The sequence below is a fragment of the Annulohypoxylon maeteangense genome (genome assembly GCF_022496945.1).
Source record: "Annulohypoxylon maeteangense strain CBS 123835 unplaced genomic scaffold GGS22scaffold_2, whole genome shotgun sequence".
NCBI lineage: Eukaryota > Fungi > Ascomycota > Sordariomycetes > Xylariales > Hypoxylaceae > Annulohypoxylon > Annulohypoxylon maeteangense.
In genome coordinates, this window is record NW_025953249.1 from 986031 (window position 1) to 1003436 (window position 17406).

At 48.5% G+C, this 17406-nt stretch overlaps 4 protein-coding genes across 4 annotated transcripts; 2 read left to right on the top strand and 2 right to left on the bottom strand.

Annotated features, from left to right (window-relative positions):
- Positions 1 to 160: 160 nt before the first annotated feature.
- Positions 161 to 3249, top strand: GGS22DRAFT_152508 (uncharacterized protein). Its single transcript, XM_047959694.1, has 3 exons — positions 161 to 714; positions 783 to 978; positions 1041 to 3249. Exons 1-3 carry the CDS (start codon positions 551 to 553, stop codon positions 2667 to 2669), a joined length of 1989 nt encoding a protein of 662 aa, XP_047822678.1. The 5' UTR covers positions 161 to 550; the 3' UTR covers positions 2670 to 3249.
- GGS22DRAFT_196686 (DNA mismatch repair protein MutL) lies at positions 3136 to 6687 on the bottom strand (the record flags this gene model as incomplete). The annotated part of the gene is made up of 3 exons (XM_047965872.1): positions 3136 to 6437; positions 6505 to 6601; positions 6655 to 6687. 3 exons carry the CDS (start codon positions 6685 to 6687, stop codon positions 3277 to 3279), a joined length of 3291 nt encoding a protein of 1096 aa, XP_047822679.1. The 3' UTR covers positions 3136 to 3276.
- A 3203-nt stretch (positions 6688 to 9890) lies between these two features.
- GGS22DRAFT_63697 (PGAP1-domain-containing protein) lies at positions 9891 to 13861 on the top strand. Its single transcript, XM_047967630.1, has 2 exons — positions 9891 to 10650; positions 10707 to 13861. The coding sequence occupies exons 1-2, from the start codon at positions 10066 to 10068 to the stop codon at positions 13542 to 13544; spliced, it is 3423 nt and encodes a 1140-aa protein (XP_047822680.1). The 5' UTR covers positions 9891 to 10065; the 3' UTR covers positions 13545 to 13861.
- Positions 13862 to 14793: 932 nt separating this feature from the next.
- On the bottom strand, positions 14794 to 17372 carry GGS22DRAFT_152523 (MFS general substrate transporter). Its single transcript, XM_047959695.1, has 3 exons — positions 16983 to 17372; positions 15893 to 16908; positions 14794 to 15819 (listed from the first exon to the last, which is right to left on the bottom strand). The coding sequence occupies exons 1-3, from the start codon at positions 17064 to 17066 to the stop codon at positions 15201 to 15203; spliced, it is 1719 nt and encodes a 572-aa protein (XP_047822681.1). The 5' UTR covers positions 17067 to 17372; the 3' UTR covers positions 14794 to 15200.
- Positions 17373 to 17406: the final 34 nt, after the last annotated feature.

Below are 17406 nucleotides of genomic sequence, written 5' to 3' on the forward strand. Positions count from 1 at the left end.
ATGACGTAGAATTGAAATTTTGGATAGATATCCTTGTCTCGGTCTTCCGAAGTCCGACATCGCCGGTCGCAAAGTCATTGACCATTCATTGGCCAGCAATTAGAGACACAACATGCAACTTCTCTTCTACAAACTATTTTTCTGTTAGATTAATTAAAAATACGCATGCCATTTCTAAAATTTATTCAATATAAACGCTTCTAGATGTTGGCGCTTGATGGAACATTACACATCGTACGGACGTATCGTTACAGATTGTTACAGAATACGCAAAGTCCCATATAAAAATGGGTTCGTTAGTTGTCCTGTCGCCTGTTGCTGTGGAAACCCGCATTGTTTCCATTTTCAGCTCGACTCAAGGGTCAGTTCGGGCGTGTCCTACCCATCCCACCTCTGTCCCCCACTATGGGTGCTCCCGCATTTTCGCAATTCGTAATTCGCCCTTCGCATGCTGCAAGTTTTAAGACCACTCAAGACCGCACATTCCAACCTACCCTCCCTATCGTGAATGTCTCTCAGCCTTGCTTGAAGCGAGGTGGCGTTCTTAGATATGGGCGTTCAACAACCTTACATGTACGACAGCGACAGGCGCGATTCGAGATTGCCTGAAAAACCATTCGACCCTAAGGCCATCACCAGAGCGAGCTGGACACCACAGCCCAAGAAAAAGAAGAAGCAAAATGGCCCTTTATTAGGCTTTGGTCGGCATCCCGAGTAAGTAAACATCAAGTAACCATCGTATGCGACAGCATATGCTTAGTTCTAAAACTAATTCGCCAAAGTGCACAAGCTGTTCCAACTGGCCGGACTTTATTCTTTCGCCCCATGAGTAGCACCACCAAAGGGTGGATCAAGTCTATGAGATATGTCCAATTATTTCTTCGCGTACTCGAGATGATCGGGGGAGGCGGTCTGCTTACCCTCATGATTCTAATCGGGAATGTTGATCCTCTAACTGCTTGGGTCATGAGAATCACGGTATACTTCCACATACACCAGCCTAGCGCATATCCGAGATCTTGACTAACAGTAACATCTAGCCCGGTGTAGTAGCTATCAGCTGCGTTTATGCCATCTGGCATTTCATCCGACCCGTCAATGCAAGACCGCCCGCTTCTTCAGCGGCTTACCAACTATTCGCCGGTGTTATGGACCTGGCTGTAGTACCGCTCTACGCTTTTGGCGCGATCTCTGTCAACAACCACGGCACCGAATGGAAGCTGATTATAACGGCTTCCTCTCAGCTTACTGAGATCCTGGTCCAGAGCGAGTACTACCTCCTCATCAGCGCCGGCGGTCTTCATGTGGTCTCACTTGGTATCTCGATCTACCTTGGTCTCATGTTCCGGCGCATCGCAATTATGCCGCCGGATATGAACCCGCTCGAGAGCCATCTGACCTCGCGCGCCAACCAGCACAAGCGCAACAAGTCATCAGTCGCAACGAGTTACACTGCTGTTTCTGACGACACGAGTTCGAAGCGATTCTCCGGGCTAGAAAGCCATCGCAACTCAGGCGCGACTTTCGAGGACCTCTCCAGGCCCCCGAGTATCCCGTTCATGCACACGCGCACCGGATCGCGAGACTCCTTCGCTTCGTCTAAGCGCGACTCCCGCGCCGACCTGCCGAGCAGACAGTACCAGATCACTCCGGGCAACTCGCCCCGCAATAGTGTTGCGGACATGAAGCGCATGTCGAACGGATCAGGTCTGACCATCTCAACCTCACGCACAGCGCAACGCGGCAACTACACTGAGGTCCCGCTACACGAGACAGGAGTCTCAACACCAACATCCTCGCGGCCATCCAGCGGCGTGACACTAGCCCCGATGCCCTCGCCCTCAGCGCAACAACCGATCAACGCATCGCCGACTCGCGTCGCCAAGTTCACAGAAGCATGGTACGCATCCGAATCGCTAATCAACCGCACACAAGAGCGTCAACGCGCAATGAACGCCGCAGAGCGCCGACGCGAGCGCGAGTCGCGCCAATACGAAGCCGTGAACCAACGATACACCTTCGACGAAGACGACAGCTCAGATGACCGCGACTCAGACCGCGAGAACAACTACGACGTCATCGGGCCAGACTACTCCGACATCGAAGACGACGGCGCGCCTAGCAGCCCTATCAACGTCACCGCACATCTTCACCCGAACCCACTCCGCCTAAACCCAATCCCCGCCACACCCCCCAAAGACGCCATCGCAGGACGGCAGAAAACGCCCTTCCAACGCGACGGCGAAAGCGAGGCTCTGTCTGACGTGAACCTCAACGACAGACGCGTCAGCGGCAGCCGCGACATCGCAGACCAGCAGCCCTCGTCCACATCCGGCGTCACCTCCTTCTGGCGCCGCAGCACAATCGGTAAATCCAAACCGAATCTCAGCCCGCGGAATCGCAACTCCTCGATCCAGCCCGATGGCGATTTCTACGCTAAACCGTACGGCGAGCTGAAGTCTGCTACGCCGCCTATCATGATGGGGACAGGTGGGAATGTGAGTGGTGGTGGGGGACGCCAGGTTTCGTCTGGGAATGATTATGGCGATTTGGGGAGTGCGGGTATGGGGGTTGCGCAGTCGTATAGACGGAATGTGAGTGGGAAGGTTGCGGAGGAGGGGTTGGCTGGGAAGAGGTATTCGCGGTATAGTATTTTGAATGAGGATTGAGGGGGCTGGGTTGGGATTAAGGGGGGGAAGGGTTGTGGGGGATGTTGGGGGAGGGATTGGGATCGAGTGATTTCTATGATACCGCCTGGAGTTAGTCGCTACCTGGTTTTTATTGGATTTTTTGGAAGGGTGGAGGGCGGAGGGGGAAGGGGAGAGAGGAAAGGAACGGTGAACTGTGAACTGTGGTCTAGTCAAGATGTGGTGATTGATATGATGATGACTCACGGGTGTAATACTAGGTATATAAGGGATACTGGGGCTGGCTAGGTTAGGGATCTGGTCTCAATGGGATAATAACTGTTGTTTAAGAGTTGAAGGTGTTGATGAGTGAGATGTTGAATGATGGCTTTGAACGGGTTGGTTGGGCATGCTTCAGATGGATAGCAAGTAAAAAAATACATCGACTTATTGTAGAAATATGTGTTCTGGGTTATGTTTATCGTAGTCATTGCTTTCGAATATTGGACATCCATTCCTATTTACATGCCATTCTTCCATATCCAGTCGTCAATCTACCATAAAAGGGCTATTACCACAAAGGTTCCAGGGTAGTCGTAAAGCCCAAGTCATCACAGTGAATACTACTGTACTATATTAGGGATCTGTATCACTCCAACCCACTCTTCTCCCTAACATACGCGCCCCAATCCGTCCCCGGCATTCTCCCGCTCTCAAAGCCATCCCCCTCCCTCCACCCCATCTCGCTCCACGCGCCAACGCCACACAAATGGCGCATCGTCGGACGTCCGTGGGGACAATTCCACGGCTTATCCAACTCCCCCATATGACGTACTAGCTTCTGCATTTGTGGCGTGGTAAGATGTTTCCCGATCATGACGCTGCTGCGACAGGCCCTCATCGCGAACATCTTGCGCACCTTCGAGGGGCGCGGGACGGCGCTCGCGGACGCGGATTGGTGGTCCGTTAGCATGGACACGAGCTCCTCGAGGTCCGTGAGCGAAAACGTGGTCTCCCGACTCAGCGGCAGGCTGAGCAGTTGGCAGCGGGAGCCGACGGGCTGGTCGCCGCTCTCGTCCATGCTGACGATGAACCCGTTTGCTTCCAGCGCGGGGATGTTCTCCCTGATGACCTCTTCCTCGAGCGCTGTGAGCTCAAGGGTCTTAGGCTGGACTAGGCGTTGCGATTGTACGACTGTGTTGGCTTGCAGACGTTCGAAGTTGTACTTCTCGTCTGTCGCGTGTTGGTCTATGATGAAGAGCTCGTCGTCTCTGTCGCCTTTGACTTCGGGGTCGTTGTGGTCTGCGTTGGCTGGACGGACTGCTAGAATGAAGCCTAGGTTGAATTGTCCGATGATCCTCATTTTTCCAAAATCAGACTTCGAAATTGTTAGGGATAGCTTCTCCTCGGCATCTTCGGCGTCCAGTCTGTCTGTGACTAACTTGGAACTTGTTGATAAGGAGGTATCCTTCATATAGTCCTGGTGCATCTTCAAGGAATCGAGTATTTGGTCTTCATCCACACGTAACGTCTGTAGTAAGGGCAATGTCATGTCTTTTTTCTTCGTACTACCCTTTATAAAGCTTTGGGTGCGTTTTTGGGCCTCTTCGGAGGTACTTATTGCTACGTCTTGAGTAGCATCAGCTGTGCCACCTACTTGGACTTCAGCCGTTTCTTCTGTTTGATCATCTGGATGTTCATCGCCAGTTGGTTGAGTTGGCGATGGTGGTATGTCGTCTTGCAACTCGGCATCAATAGCTTTAGATTCTGGAGGCTGATAGTCGGAATCGTGATCTTCCCCTTCAAGAAATTCTTCATCTTCCTTGCTCTGGACAGAAGCTGCTTTTTCATTTTCCTGCTCGTCGTCATGTTCGTCTTCCTGATCATCTCCCTGTTCCTCATCATCGCCTTGCACGAATAAATGTTCGCTAGAAGCGTCGGACTCTTCCGAGGCATCCGTTGTCTTAGCAGTTGTTTCGATACGTGATGAGTCGGTTTGTTTTGATTGTGAATAGGCTGCGAACATCTGGGTCAAGCGCCCATTGAAGGTAGGGATTGTGACCGACTCTTTAATTACTCGTTGTCTCACCGATGCAGCTCGACCATTATTGTCTTCTACGCGTGGTTTCTTCAAAGGGGAACCGATAATACTAGTGACGGTATGGTTACCTACTGTAATTGTAGCAACTTCGGGTGCTGATCGCTTCAAGTTTGCAGACGAGCTAACTCTGCTGGACCTGATGTCCGACACGCGGGATGATGTAGATACAGCAGGTATTGGTGGTTCATCTAGAGGACTGCTGTCACGCCTGTCTGCTTTGTTTCTGCTCAATTCTGCGAGGCGCGCACGAAAATCAGTTTCCTTGCTAGGTGCTTCAGCTGGGGATATAATGGGTGCTGGCAGGTCCTGAGCGCCGCCTTCCAAATCGTCATCATCACCATCTTCTTCTTCTTCTACGTTATTCCTTGTAAATTTAGTAGAGCTATTTCGGGCTTCTTTTGTTGTTTCTTGATCGTGATCTTCTGATATCTTACTCGTTGTCGGAGGGGTGTTAGCACGTTGTGCCGATCTACGTTCGGCCCATCGGCTCACCAAGTTGATATTTTTATCGTCATGAGTCGGTGTCTTCCTCGAGGCCGAGCTATGTGGCATAGCCTCGTCTACAGATTTGTCGTCTTCATCCTCGTCATCCCCAACGCTGTTGTTTGGAATCACAGAGGCGGAACTTTGACGCTGTGAGTTATTGGCCGACGTAGATGGCATTGATCCACTCTGGGAAAAGGGAGTATTTTGCCTGCTGATAGAAGGCTTCTTAAAAGGTGTCGATTTTATACTGGACAACTGCGACGTCGGGAGCGCATAATCTTGTGATTCAAACAAGGAAACCAACGACTCTCGGAGGTTGTCGAGCATGCGGGTTTGGTCATGTAGAAGAATTGTACGTTTATCCGGGCTGACATTAACATCATATAGATGAGTGTCTAGCTGGATGTCTGCGAAGATAAAAGGGGATTGGGAAGCATTATAAGATTTATACACCTCATTGAATACCTTGGCGAACTGTGGTAAGCCACAGGGACGGCCGTTCACAAAGAACATCTGCCTATCAGGGGTCTGACGACCTTCACCATGGGCAGGGCGAGATACATGTCCCTTGATATGGACTTCTTGGATACCATCGTCATTTTGGCCGGCCCATTTCTGGCCCGGTGCATTTGTGGGTTCCAACTCTAGCTTTAGCTCTAGAGGAATAAGAACGGCCAGGGTTTTTGCTCCAAACACGTTGACAATATTTTCGCGAGTTGTCTGGTTTCCCTTAGTTGAAAATAGTACCATTCGCTTCCCTTTGGTCGGTTGCTGGGACACGGAAAATTTGAGACCAGTTTTGATACAGGCATATTGGTTGAGGACACCGATGACCCTATTCCACTCTCGTTTGATATTTCGCTCCAATTCACGACGACGGACGGGTAAATTGTGAAAAAGTCCTTCAATTACCACAGTGGTCCCTTTTTGAGCGGCTACGACTGTAGTGCTACGAAGTTTTCCGGATGTCTCAAACTCTAGCCTCGATCCCTTTGGGGCATCAGATGCTAGACACGTGGTTATCGTGAACTTGGATAAGGCGCAGAGGGATGACAGTGCTTCTCCTCGAAAGCCAAACGTCTGTAATGAAGCAAGGTCCGAATAAGTAGAAAGCTTGGAAGTATAGTGCTTAAGCGCTATCGTTTCATAGTTTTCTTTGGATATGCCCGAACCATTATCCTGAACTTCAATGGAATCTAAGCCTTGGTTTTTAAAACGGACTTCTTTACATGGACGTATTAGCAATTGGATCCTAATATAGAAGGAACAAATGAGGTAAACGATACGAACCTATGCTTGTAGCTCCGGCGTCTAGACCGTTTTCCACCAATTCCTTTACTACGGAGCACAGGTCGACAATGACTTGGCCAGATTGGATTTGATGGACCTTGACGGCTTAGCATTCACAGTGAGATATCAAAGTTCTGGACAGTTACTCACGGATCTAGCCTCAATGGCCTTAATAGTCGCCATCGGTAGGAGGGAAAGAAGCTCACTCGGCTTATAAATCAGAATAGGGGCTTATCCTATCTGAGTTGTCTAACGTAGTCGGCTTTAGATACGCCGTGAAAGCGTCTGTAATTATGCATGTGGGATGAACCGGTCAACCGACTATCCACCATCACTGCCCCCGATAAGATCCGTAGAGAGAACCACAAGTTCTTCGAATATCGTTAAGTAGGTACCATGTAGACTAATATCTTCAGCCTCGTCGCGTCATGTACAAATTATGTAATATGAAAACGCGTTGAGTTCCAAAGTTGGTATCGAAGATGTGTGGCGCGGTATCGAGAACCAAAGTTAATGAAATGCGTAAGCCACAATTGGTGGGTCCAATGTGGGTTTACGAGGACCGAGATTGGAGTTCTCCAAGTGGGGCTTGTACATATTGTGCAGAAGTTCCAAGTTGATGGAAATATGGAGTTTCATGTTCCAAGATTCACTCTGATCGTCCTTGAATAAATTCCTGAAGATAGAAATTTTCAAGTAATAAGTACACCTATCGACACGCCTATAGATGAAATAAAAGCCTCATAAAAAAAACAAATATAATAATCTGCAGGATGATCGATGTATACATAGGTATCGGCCAAACTATCGGGCAAAGAAAAGGAGACTTCTAGCGAAAAGTAATATGACGTCAAAAATCTGGAAAAATATCCCCCCGGGTTCGTATCCATCCCGGTCCGCGGCCGCCGGTCTTCTTATGCATCGGCCTACGTACATACTAAAACTTTAGTCTTTAATGGACCAAAAATTTAATGAGGAGTTCACCAACAAATTCGGCTTCTTCTTCTATAACAACGATAATAATCAACACATCAGACTTGCAAATCCCAAAGTTATCATGACGGAATAGGGGAACTGTCAGCGATCCATCGTCGTGGTGATCGTCACATTAGCTACATATGTACCTACATACATCAGCCAATCCTCCCGGAGCCCGGCAGAACCAAGACTCCAAATTGTTCTTGGCAAGCTTGACACTGCAGCAATGTTTGGCTAGGGATAGCTACTATGTAGGGATGCTAAGACCTTAGTGATGTCGACATGTCGATAACGGAATCTTCGGAAGCCACACACAGACTTGATATCCTTGCTATCCTATTCGGCCTTATTCCCAGTCCCAGCTCTTCCCACAGTTTGTATTACACATTGGATACACATTGGATACACATTGGATGTGTTTACGACCAGACTCGAAATCCAAGTTTACGAGAAAGCGAAGACGACTGGTTCCTCTACTCGGGTACCTACATCTTCATGTAGGTACGCAGACGGGCGAGTAATTGGATTTCTCCGTAAGATGTCATCTGAAAAAGCTTGGGGGAAGCTTTGACGTCTGGGAAAATTGAAAGATCAGATGGATCATTCTGTCATTGTACCCCGTGACCATCCCGGAGACTTTTGATGTGGAACGATGATGGATGTTTATCCATAGCAACCATAGGCGCTCTACATTGCAAGGGTTACATGTCACCCACTACGGTAGCTGGAAATATATGCACACTAGGCCACTGAGACATTGCTTCTTCTCACGACATCTCTCCCTATCCAACCTGCCAGCGCAAATCAACCAAGTGGAGCCATATTGGGCACATTTTCTTGCTCGAATACGGAATACAGCTTGATGTACCAAGGTATGTATGTCAAGTGAGCTCTCTATTTCATGCAACGTCTACTATAACGGTCTGTCAACACGAGCTCGGCTGTCACATTTTGCCGCGCATAACCAGAATTGTGGCGGCTCGGACAGCCACGCTACCACAAAATTCAAGACATCATCAAAACAACCATTAAACTCCCGACAATCTATAACTTTCTCGTACGGCACAGCATCGACCGTTGATGAGATCGCTGGGACTCTGGAGATTTTATTCTCCACAAGTACACGTGTGTGCGACTTGGGACCGTTGGTTCTATCGTCTGTAAAACACAAGCTGAGACGAGCGGATGGGACAGCGCGCAGTTTGTGGTTCGCCGATCGCCAAGTTTTTGCTAGCCCTGGAAGTACATCCCTTGTCTTGCTTTTCCCCGCAAACGGACGGTACCTTAGTAAATGTCTTGATTGCCTGTAGGTAAGCAGGTAAGCACTGGGCACATGGTAAGATGGATATAAGGTACTTTACTTCTATGTAAAAAATTTTTTGGTGAGAATTGCATGGGGGGTAACAGCAATTGATCGCATGTCACATAGATTATAGAGTACATGCCCTATGCATCCTTTGATTTAAAACATTATCCTTGATAATGTTACCCTCCCGATTCTTACCTTTTGCAGACGCATGCAGCAGTAGGTACATACATAGCTACAAGGTAGGTATGGATTTGATCTACCTAAGCACGCATGCTTTTGACTGTCTGGCGGTATTAACATATCGTTTATTCCTAAGCGGGCTTAGATAATTCGGTAGCTGAAGCCAAGCTAACGTCATTAATGGTACCATCGTGGGATAAGAAGCAGGAAGAGGTTGGTTTGGGCGGTTCAAGCCAGGATTTGGCCCGTGTGGACCCATTAAAATCCAAGTCCGATAAGAAAGAACATGGGTTTTAGACTCCACTTTACATTAGTTGTTACAAGGGTAAAGTTATGTACTCGTGCTACAGGTCCAAACCTTAACGTTCCTTGAAAAGTTACGGGATTAAGCACTAGACTAGTCCCATTAATTAACAAGAGCCTCCCCTAATTCCCCCAATTGCCCCCAAATTTTAGCATCGGGGCGCTAAATTTCAGTTTGCTCTAGCCTGGATGGTGGAGGAAAAGAACCTTGAAGCATTGCCAAATCGCATATCTCGATTATCCTCGAGATTTCCCGCGTTTTGTACTCTCCCATCCATTCCCCGTCAACCTTCGAAGCTACACGACACAAAAATAAAAAATACCATCACTCGTGGAACTACACATCCATCCTTTTGTGACCCATCCACCACCGAAATAATTACGAAACTAGTGGCTTGGAGGGACCGACATTCGTTTTCGACCGTTTGGCGAGTTGACTAGACTAAAAAAAAACATAACACACGGACAGGATTGAACCTAGGGATACATACAATTTACTTCTCTCCTTAATAAGATCAACCATCTTTTCGAGGTCCCTACCACATTTAACCTATAAATCCGACACTGCGCAAGTCGAATCTTGCCGATATCTCGATTAAGACCGTCATTGCGCTAGCTGTAAGCCGAATTTTATCTCGAAACGGCATCTTGTAGCGAATGACGGACGTCAAGCCAACCTAATCCATATCTAGGTATATACCGAGACCCAAACGACCATCGAATTGCTTAGCATCGCTTATCGAGTTAACTCTACAAGATAAGAGGTCTCTTACGAGAGCCTCTTCTTCCTCATGCAGAGGCGCTCGTCGGGGTCGTCCGAAGACAGCGCCGATGTTCCTGTCAAGACCTCGCGCCCTCAAGGACAGACAAGGCTGAACGACGCAAAATCCTCCGTCCGCCATTCCCACGACATTCGCCAGTCGGACCACCACCTCCAAAATTCCGGGACGAGATCTACGTCTGCAAGAAGTAGAAGACCGAGTAGTAATATTAATTGGCGACCTTCCCATAGTCGAGATGGCTCTACGGAGAAACCACCCATAGCTTCTCATCTTACACCAGCCACATTATCACCCGACTACCCGATCGAGAGTGAAAGAACGTCGAGGTTAAGACGGAGGAATAGACAACCGCAGCCATGGAATCCATGGGCTATATCGATTTTGACGCTTTTTACGAGCGTTCTAGGTATCGGCCTTCTATTTGGTGTTTTATACTCCTCCACCACTTTGCATTGTGATCCCAAGGGATGTCGCATGTCCTGGATGAGCCCGTCATACGCCAAGTTTAGCGATTTCGATACCGAACATACGCGATTTGCAACCAAGTATTCCTTATATCTATACCGTGAACAGGGGTTTGACAATGGACCAAAGGTACGGATGTCTCGCAATAATAGTCGCTTTGAAGCCAGTATTGATTTGATATACAGATTAAAGGAATACCGGTGTTGTTCATTCCCGGAAATGCCGGCAGCTATAAACAAGTTAGATCTATTGCGTCTGAATCAGCTAGATATTTCCACGATGTCCTACAGCAAGACTCGGCTGCTTTAAACGGAGGTGCTAGGAGTTTGGACTTCTTTACTGTCGACTTCAACGAGGACTTTACCGCCTTCCATGGGCAAACAATGCTCGACCAAGCCGAATACATAAACGAAGCTATCAGGTATATCCTTTCTCTCTACTTGGACCCAAAGATCTCAGAACGAGATCCGAGTCTTCCGGACCCTTCTTCGGTTATCATATTAGGCCACTCTATGGGAGGAATTGTAGCGCGAACTATGTTTATCATGCCGAACTATCAAGCAGACTCCGTCAATACGATTATCACCATGTCGGCGCCGCATGCTCGACCACCTGTCACGTTTGACCCGCAGATCGTCAGCATATACAACGATATCAACAATTATTGGAGGCGCGCCTATTCGAAAAAATCGTCAGCTGAAAACGCTCTGAATCAGGTCACACTTGTGTCCATCGCTGGCGGTGGTTTAGATACTGTCGTACCATCGGATTACGTGGGCTTGGAATCTATTGTGCCTGAGACCCACGGTTTCACCGCCTTCACATCTACGATCCCTCACGTTTGGACAAGCATGGATCATCAAGCAATTACATGGTGTGATCAGTTTCGTAAGGTTATAGTCCGTGCGCTATATGATGTCGTCGATAATCGAGGAAGGTCGCAGACGAAGTCACGAGCGGACAGAATGAGGGCCTTCAAAAGGAGATTCTTAACCGGATTAGAAAGCTTCGTCGAGAAGACTCTACTAGATTCGGCACCGTCAACATTACTCACGCTAGAAGACCATACTACTACCGTACTTCCAGCGGATGAACATCTTGTTCTTCGCACCCTAGGTTCACAGAGGAAGCCTAAGGCGTATCTTCTCCCATTGCCGTCAGGCGAATTTGCTAAGGAGAAGAGATTTACATTGCTATCAGACAGTCATCTGGATCGGCCGGATGAAGATGGCAAGCTAGAAGTCCTATTCTGCAATCTCTTTCCCGCACATGCTGGACAATCTAACATACCATTCTCGGCAAATATTGACCTTTCTAGTGATGATGGAGCGTCGACCAAATTTGCTTGTAAAAATACTGCATCCGACGTAGTATCCTTACCTGCCTCTTCCCGTTTCACGAAGGAAACCTTTTTTAGGGAGGACGAGTGGCAAATTCCGCCATTCTCATATCTCGAGTACGACATGGAGGACACCTTAGGCTATGAGTTTGTGGCGGTTGTCGACAAGACTGCATCTCCTACGGCTGGTTGGTTGCTGGCCGAATTCAGCGACAAGGCTGCTTCCCAAGTGACTCGACATATTGGTATGAGGCGCCTACTAAGCTTCGGCTTGTCGGTTCATCTTCCCGCGAATCGACCGATGGTCACCGAAGTCAAGCTTCCATCTGTTCAAAGCAGCCTTTTGGCATACAATTTGAAGATCGATGGCCAAACATGCAACGAACGAGAGCAAATATTCACCCCGCTTGTTCGCCAATACATATCTGAGCCCTACGAGTCAAAGTACTTTGTCAATGCTGAAGAGGTCGAGATTAGTCTTCACGGTGTCTCACCTTATGTGCCTCCGCCAATGAAGTCTAGACTATCCGATGATGGCCTTAGCCTCCAGTTTTGGACAGACCCAACATGCGACTCCGGCCTTTCTATTCGTATTACAATTGACTCCCTGGGTAGTCTCGGGAAGTTGTATATGCGTTACCGCACTATTTTTGCATCTTTCCCTTTGCTTATAGTTGCACTCGTATTACGAAAGCAATTCCAGGTCTACGACAACACCGGAGTTTTTATCCCCTTTTCGGAAAGTCTTGACTTCTGTCTGAGGCGGTCATTGCCGATGCTTCTTTTGTCTATGACTCTTTTGTCACTTTCGATGGGACAGTCAGGTTCGCCTGGGTCGAAAAGCCTTTCGTTTTGGCAGAACAATACGGGGATTATCAACTTCGCGCAGAATGACCTGTTGGTAGGTACTTCGGACCCGTTCTTCTGGTTTCTTATCCCGATGATCGGTATCATCTGCGTCGGAGTTTGCATGGGTCTCCATTATGTAGCGCAAATCCTCACTTGGTTGCTTAGTACCATCTACAGTTGGGTTTCTGCTCGGCCAGTCATTCAACTACAGGAGAAGAAACGAGCCCTATCGCCAGCAGTTGCGCCTTCGTCGCCAACGCGAAGACTTATTACTGCAGTGTTTGTCTTTATTTTTGTTTCGGCATTTGTCCCATATCAGTTGGCATATGTGGTCGCGTGTCTCGTGCAGCTAAGCACTGCCGTCAGAGCCAATCGATCTGCCCGTGAGACACCATCATTGGCCAGTTCTAACTTCAACAATTATGTTCACTCCATTTTCCTGTTGATGTTGTGGATCCTACCAATCAATTTACCGACCGTGGTTGTCTGGATACGAAACTTAACCGTCCATTGGTTTACGTCATTCTCATCTTACTACAGCATACTATCGATTTTACCATTCATAGTCCTTGTTGAAAACCTCACAGCTGGCAAAATGATCCCACCCTTGACAAGTCGGCTTCGACACATGACAAACATTATCTTCTTCGGCACAGCCGTCTACGCCGCTATATATGGCGTGACGTATGGATACATGATACATCATCTGGTAAATCTAATTGCGGCCTGGCTCGCTGCAATTCATTCAGCATCCGATTCCTGGACACTTTCCGGAATAAGCTCGATATTTGAAGGCGAACTTGCCGAAGATCGCAAGCAGGGCAAGGATCCTTGATTATCAGCTGAACTTGGGTTACTCGTTCCCTAACTGTATATGGGCGAGCCTCAAAAGAAAGACACGCCCAAAATGTTTGGATATAGACCGACCTCGAGGCTCGGTCTTGCAACCCATATCACATTAGATATCAATCCAAACCGGGCAGGATGCTCTTATTGGAACTTTTGGTTCCTTGTATATATATTTTAAACCCGTTCCTATGTTGCCGGAAGAGTTCGACGTTTACTTCCAGCTGCTCCTTGACAATCCTCTCATAGTCAGAGCGTACCTCATCGAGTAGCCCTCACCTCGTCACTCAGGACGAGGATATTTTCTTTTCATACGAATATTTTCCAGGGCCGCTTGTACGACTTCACATTTGCATTGTGGTTTGGAGTTTGGTTATCGATGGATCGGCAAGTCTCAACAACGACTACAGGCTCTTTTGCCCCTCACAAGCCACTTCGTGGCGCATCAAGTCTGCATAATGTTTAGCTGGAGAGTGTCGTTTTCAATCGGATCGACGACATGTAGTCGAAATTCTTGTACAAAACTTTTTTTCGCCGCTTCCTAATCCTCAGATACCTAGGGAATCCAAGGCGGGAGGCACGGGCTTTTATTCTAGTTACTTGCTATCTCCTCTCGGAGAACTTACACTACAGGATGGTCGGCCACGGTTGGGGATCTTCGGGATACAGAGTTAGGAGGGGAAGGGCTAGCTATAGATTTGGTTTCAGGACAAATCAAACCAACCACATCGCGTCCGACGGACGTGTACACATAATCATAATCCATTAGAGAGAGAGAGAGAGAGAGAGAGAGAGAGAGAGAGAGAGGAAGGGAAAGGAAAGGGACGCGCCGAGAAATTGCCGGAAGGGCCTGGTTTGGACAGACGGCATCGATGGAAGAGCAAGGAAGAAAGAAAGAAAATAATGGATTCATCCCCCCGAGAGAGGGGACTGCAACGCGTCTGCTTTGGCTACCTAGTTAAGTTAGATGGATACGTAGATGGCGTCTGAGTCATATACTCCTACGATAGCCTGAATCACAATAAACCCCTATGATCAATAATTACCTACCTATTTGCCTACTTGCTAAGAAGCTGTTCCTCTTCTCTTATTTATTATTGTCAAGTACTTTCAAGCCAGGTGGTGTGAAGATAAAGCAGTACCACGCAACGATTTAAATTATAACGCAACACAAGCGTCACACAACTCTCTAGTAACCCGGACGTAGCACGAATCTTGACTTCGCCATGAAACACGGGTAAAAAAAAAACGGAAATCTATTTCCACCTCAATCTATGTGTGTATCCCCCCCACTCCCATTCTATACCGCACCGCACGACCCCCACCAAAAACGCCGCTCGGATACGGGTTTAAACCATGATAATGATATAGTTCACGTCCGGCCCCCCCTCTAAAAAAAAACATTGAAGCTACTACCTAGGTATCGAACCGTGTATATATGTATGTGTATGTGTTCCCAGATCGTCCCTATATCCCACCTACATATTCGATGTAGGGTTTCTTTCTACCGCCTAGCCCCGGGTCCGGATTCCTGATACATCCCATACTACATACATATTATGTATTTAAATCGCTTTCGCATCCACCTTTACTTTATCTGCCTGCTTAACTTTAGATAGGTAGGAATCCTGATCTCTGCCTAAAACTACTCCCTCGCGCGGTTCTTTCCAGCCGACTCCGCGAGCCTGCTCTTCCACTGGTGCCAGATAACCCATAGGGTGACGACGAGTCCTAAGCCGCACGCGCCCAGAGTGACGACGTAGGCGGCCCAATAGCACTGCAGGCCCTCGGTACACGAACTCACACCGTCTCTATCTTTGATAGAGTGCGCGTCAAACACCGTACCGTAAAATAGGTTGAACACATTACTCGAGATGACGGGGCTCAGAGTCATGAAGCCCCAGTTCTGGCTCAAGCCATGAATACCGAAAGATTCGGCGACGATGGACGGAAAGACGCCGAACAGGAACCCATAACCTAGACCGCTAAACCCGGATACGAAGCCAAGGAGGTGCGGGTTCGTTACATTGAGGGCGCATACCTGGGCGATCGAGAAGATGCCCGAGGCGACGACTAGGCACCAAACGCGGCTCGATTTGAGGACCTTGACGAGGAAGTCGGAGCCGACACCGCTAAGGAGGCGACCGGAGAAGCTGCCGATGGATAGGATGGAGACGTGCAGCTGTTGGCGGAGAACGAGGGTCTTATCGTCGATAGAGTCGTCGTAATGCTTCCAGAGCGCCGTAACATCGTTTCCGATATTACTAAGTACAAATGGAGTCAGGACGACGAGGCCGACGAGGTGCAATCCCGGAATGGGAGGAATGGATAACTCACTTAATAGTCATGAGGCCGATACCGGAGAGTATGCCCATGATGGAAAACAATTGCCAGAACTCAATATTCATCAGGAGGTTCATGCCACGGATATCTACACGGTGAGAACGATCCATATCAACACTGCTCTGCACTAAGACTTCACCTGGCAAGGAAGAGGACAAAGTAGACTGGGAGAGAAGCGATGACGTCTCATCGGCACCGTCCTGGTTGCCTGACGCAGCTTCCTCGGTATCGACCGCTTGGGTGGTGGTGGTAGCAATTCCTTTGCGGTCTGCGTCTGGGACTGGGTTTGAGACTGGGAAGTCTCGGATGCTGTGCGCCCCGTCCTCTTGTCCAGAGGCTTCTTGGGTCTTGTTGGTGATGGTGGTTTCAATAGTATTATGCGACATACCAGGTTCAGAAGGATTGCCACGACCAGCGCGGGCTTTGGATTCCTGCGATGTGGTACGGCGCAACTCCCGGGAGTCTGCCATACCTGGCTCGGCATCGGGCACCGCATGATAAGGCGAGTGGGGCGGGAGTACGCGTAAGAAGAAAAATCCAGCGAGGGTTAGGCCGAAAGTGCCATAAGCGAGTAACATCAAGAATTTGCTTGGACTACCGGGGAAGAGTATGGAGCCTATGAGGGAGAAAAAGAATGCGCTGAGACCAAAGGCGGCAAGCGGAAAGGCGGTGGCGGTGCCTCGGTGATGTGGCCAATTTAAAGCCGACGTCTTCACGGCGGCGGCGAATGCCATACAACCGCCGAGACCAGTTAGATACGACACAAAACACATCCAGGGAACGGACCCGTGACCGGCATCGTATGCTTGGTGTAGCGGGTAATAGCCGAGCCCAAGTAGGATAGATCCGACGATAACAGCGGGCCGCGGTCCCTTACTATCGACGAACATTCCGACGGGCACACCCATCGAATACATTCCCAGATTACCAGCGAGACCGATCAGATTGCTCTCGGTCGCGGATAATAATAATTTATCCGCGAATTGAGGTGCCCATGCTGAATAGACATACTATCGCGTGTTGTCAGGTTGATATCATACATATCGAGGATGTTTCAACGGAGATGATGGGGGGAATCCCTTACATTCGTTCCGCAGGCCAGCGAGATAACGGTCGCAGCAACGCTCGACACGATGCGAGCATTGTAAACCTGGTCAGAAATAGTCATTTTAAAAGCAGTTAGTGTTATGGTAAAGAAGATATCATGTCTCTTTTTGCGACGTGATAGTCTACAAAGAAAGTGGTAGGTGAGGCTGAGATGGATGACGAGGATGACGAGTACGGAATATCTAAGACAGGAGTTGGCGACAGAGATCGGAGGTTACGATATAGCACAACAAGAGGTGCGATGTCGGGAAAAAAGGAAATCCGGGGTATCAATATACTGGACTTCCCATGCCGAACATAAGGATTGGGAACGAATGAAAGAAGGGTAAGTAATCGGGAGTTAGTTGCTGCGAGAGTTAAAGGGGATTGATAGGACGCTCGACGAATGTCGCAACAATTAC

Bases quoted from the DNA above. Each gene is read 5' to 3' on its own strand.
- GGS22DRAFT_63697 (XM_047967630.1), top strand. From the start codon at position 10,066: ATGCAGAGGCGCTCGTCGGGGTCGTCCGAAGACAGCGCCGATGTTCCT. The intron at 10,651-10,706 runs GTACGGATGTCT...TTTGATATACAG, and splicing joins GGTTTGACAATGGACCAAAG to ATTAAAGGAATACCGGTGTT.
- GGS22DRAFT_152508 (XM_047959694.1), top strand. From the start codon at position 551: ATGGGCGTTCAACAACCTTACATGTACGACAGCGACAGGCGCGATTCG. The intron at 715-782 runs GTAAGTAAACAT...AATTCGCCAAAG, and splicing joins GGCTTTGGTCGGCATCCCGA to TGCACAAGCTGTTCCAACTG. The intron at 979-1,040 runs GTATACTTCCAC...AGTAACATCTAG, and splicing joins CTTGGGTCATGAGAATCACG to CCCGGTGTAGTAGCTATCAG.
- GGS22DRAFT_152523 (XM_047959695.1), bottom strand. From the start codon at position 17,066: ATGACTATTTCTGACCAGGTTTACAATGCTCGCATCGTGTCGAGCGTT. The intron at 16,909-16,982 runs GTAAGGGATTCC...AACACGCGATAG, and splicing joins CGCTGGCCTGCGGAACGAAT to TATGTCTATTCAGCATGGGC. The intron at 15,820-15,892 runs GTGAGTTATCCA...ATTTGTACTTAG, and splicing joins ATCGGCCTCATGACTATTAA to TAATATCGGAAACGATGTTA.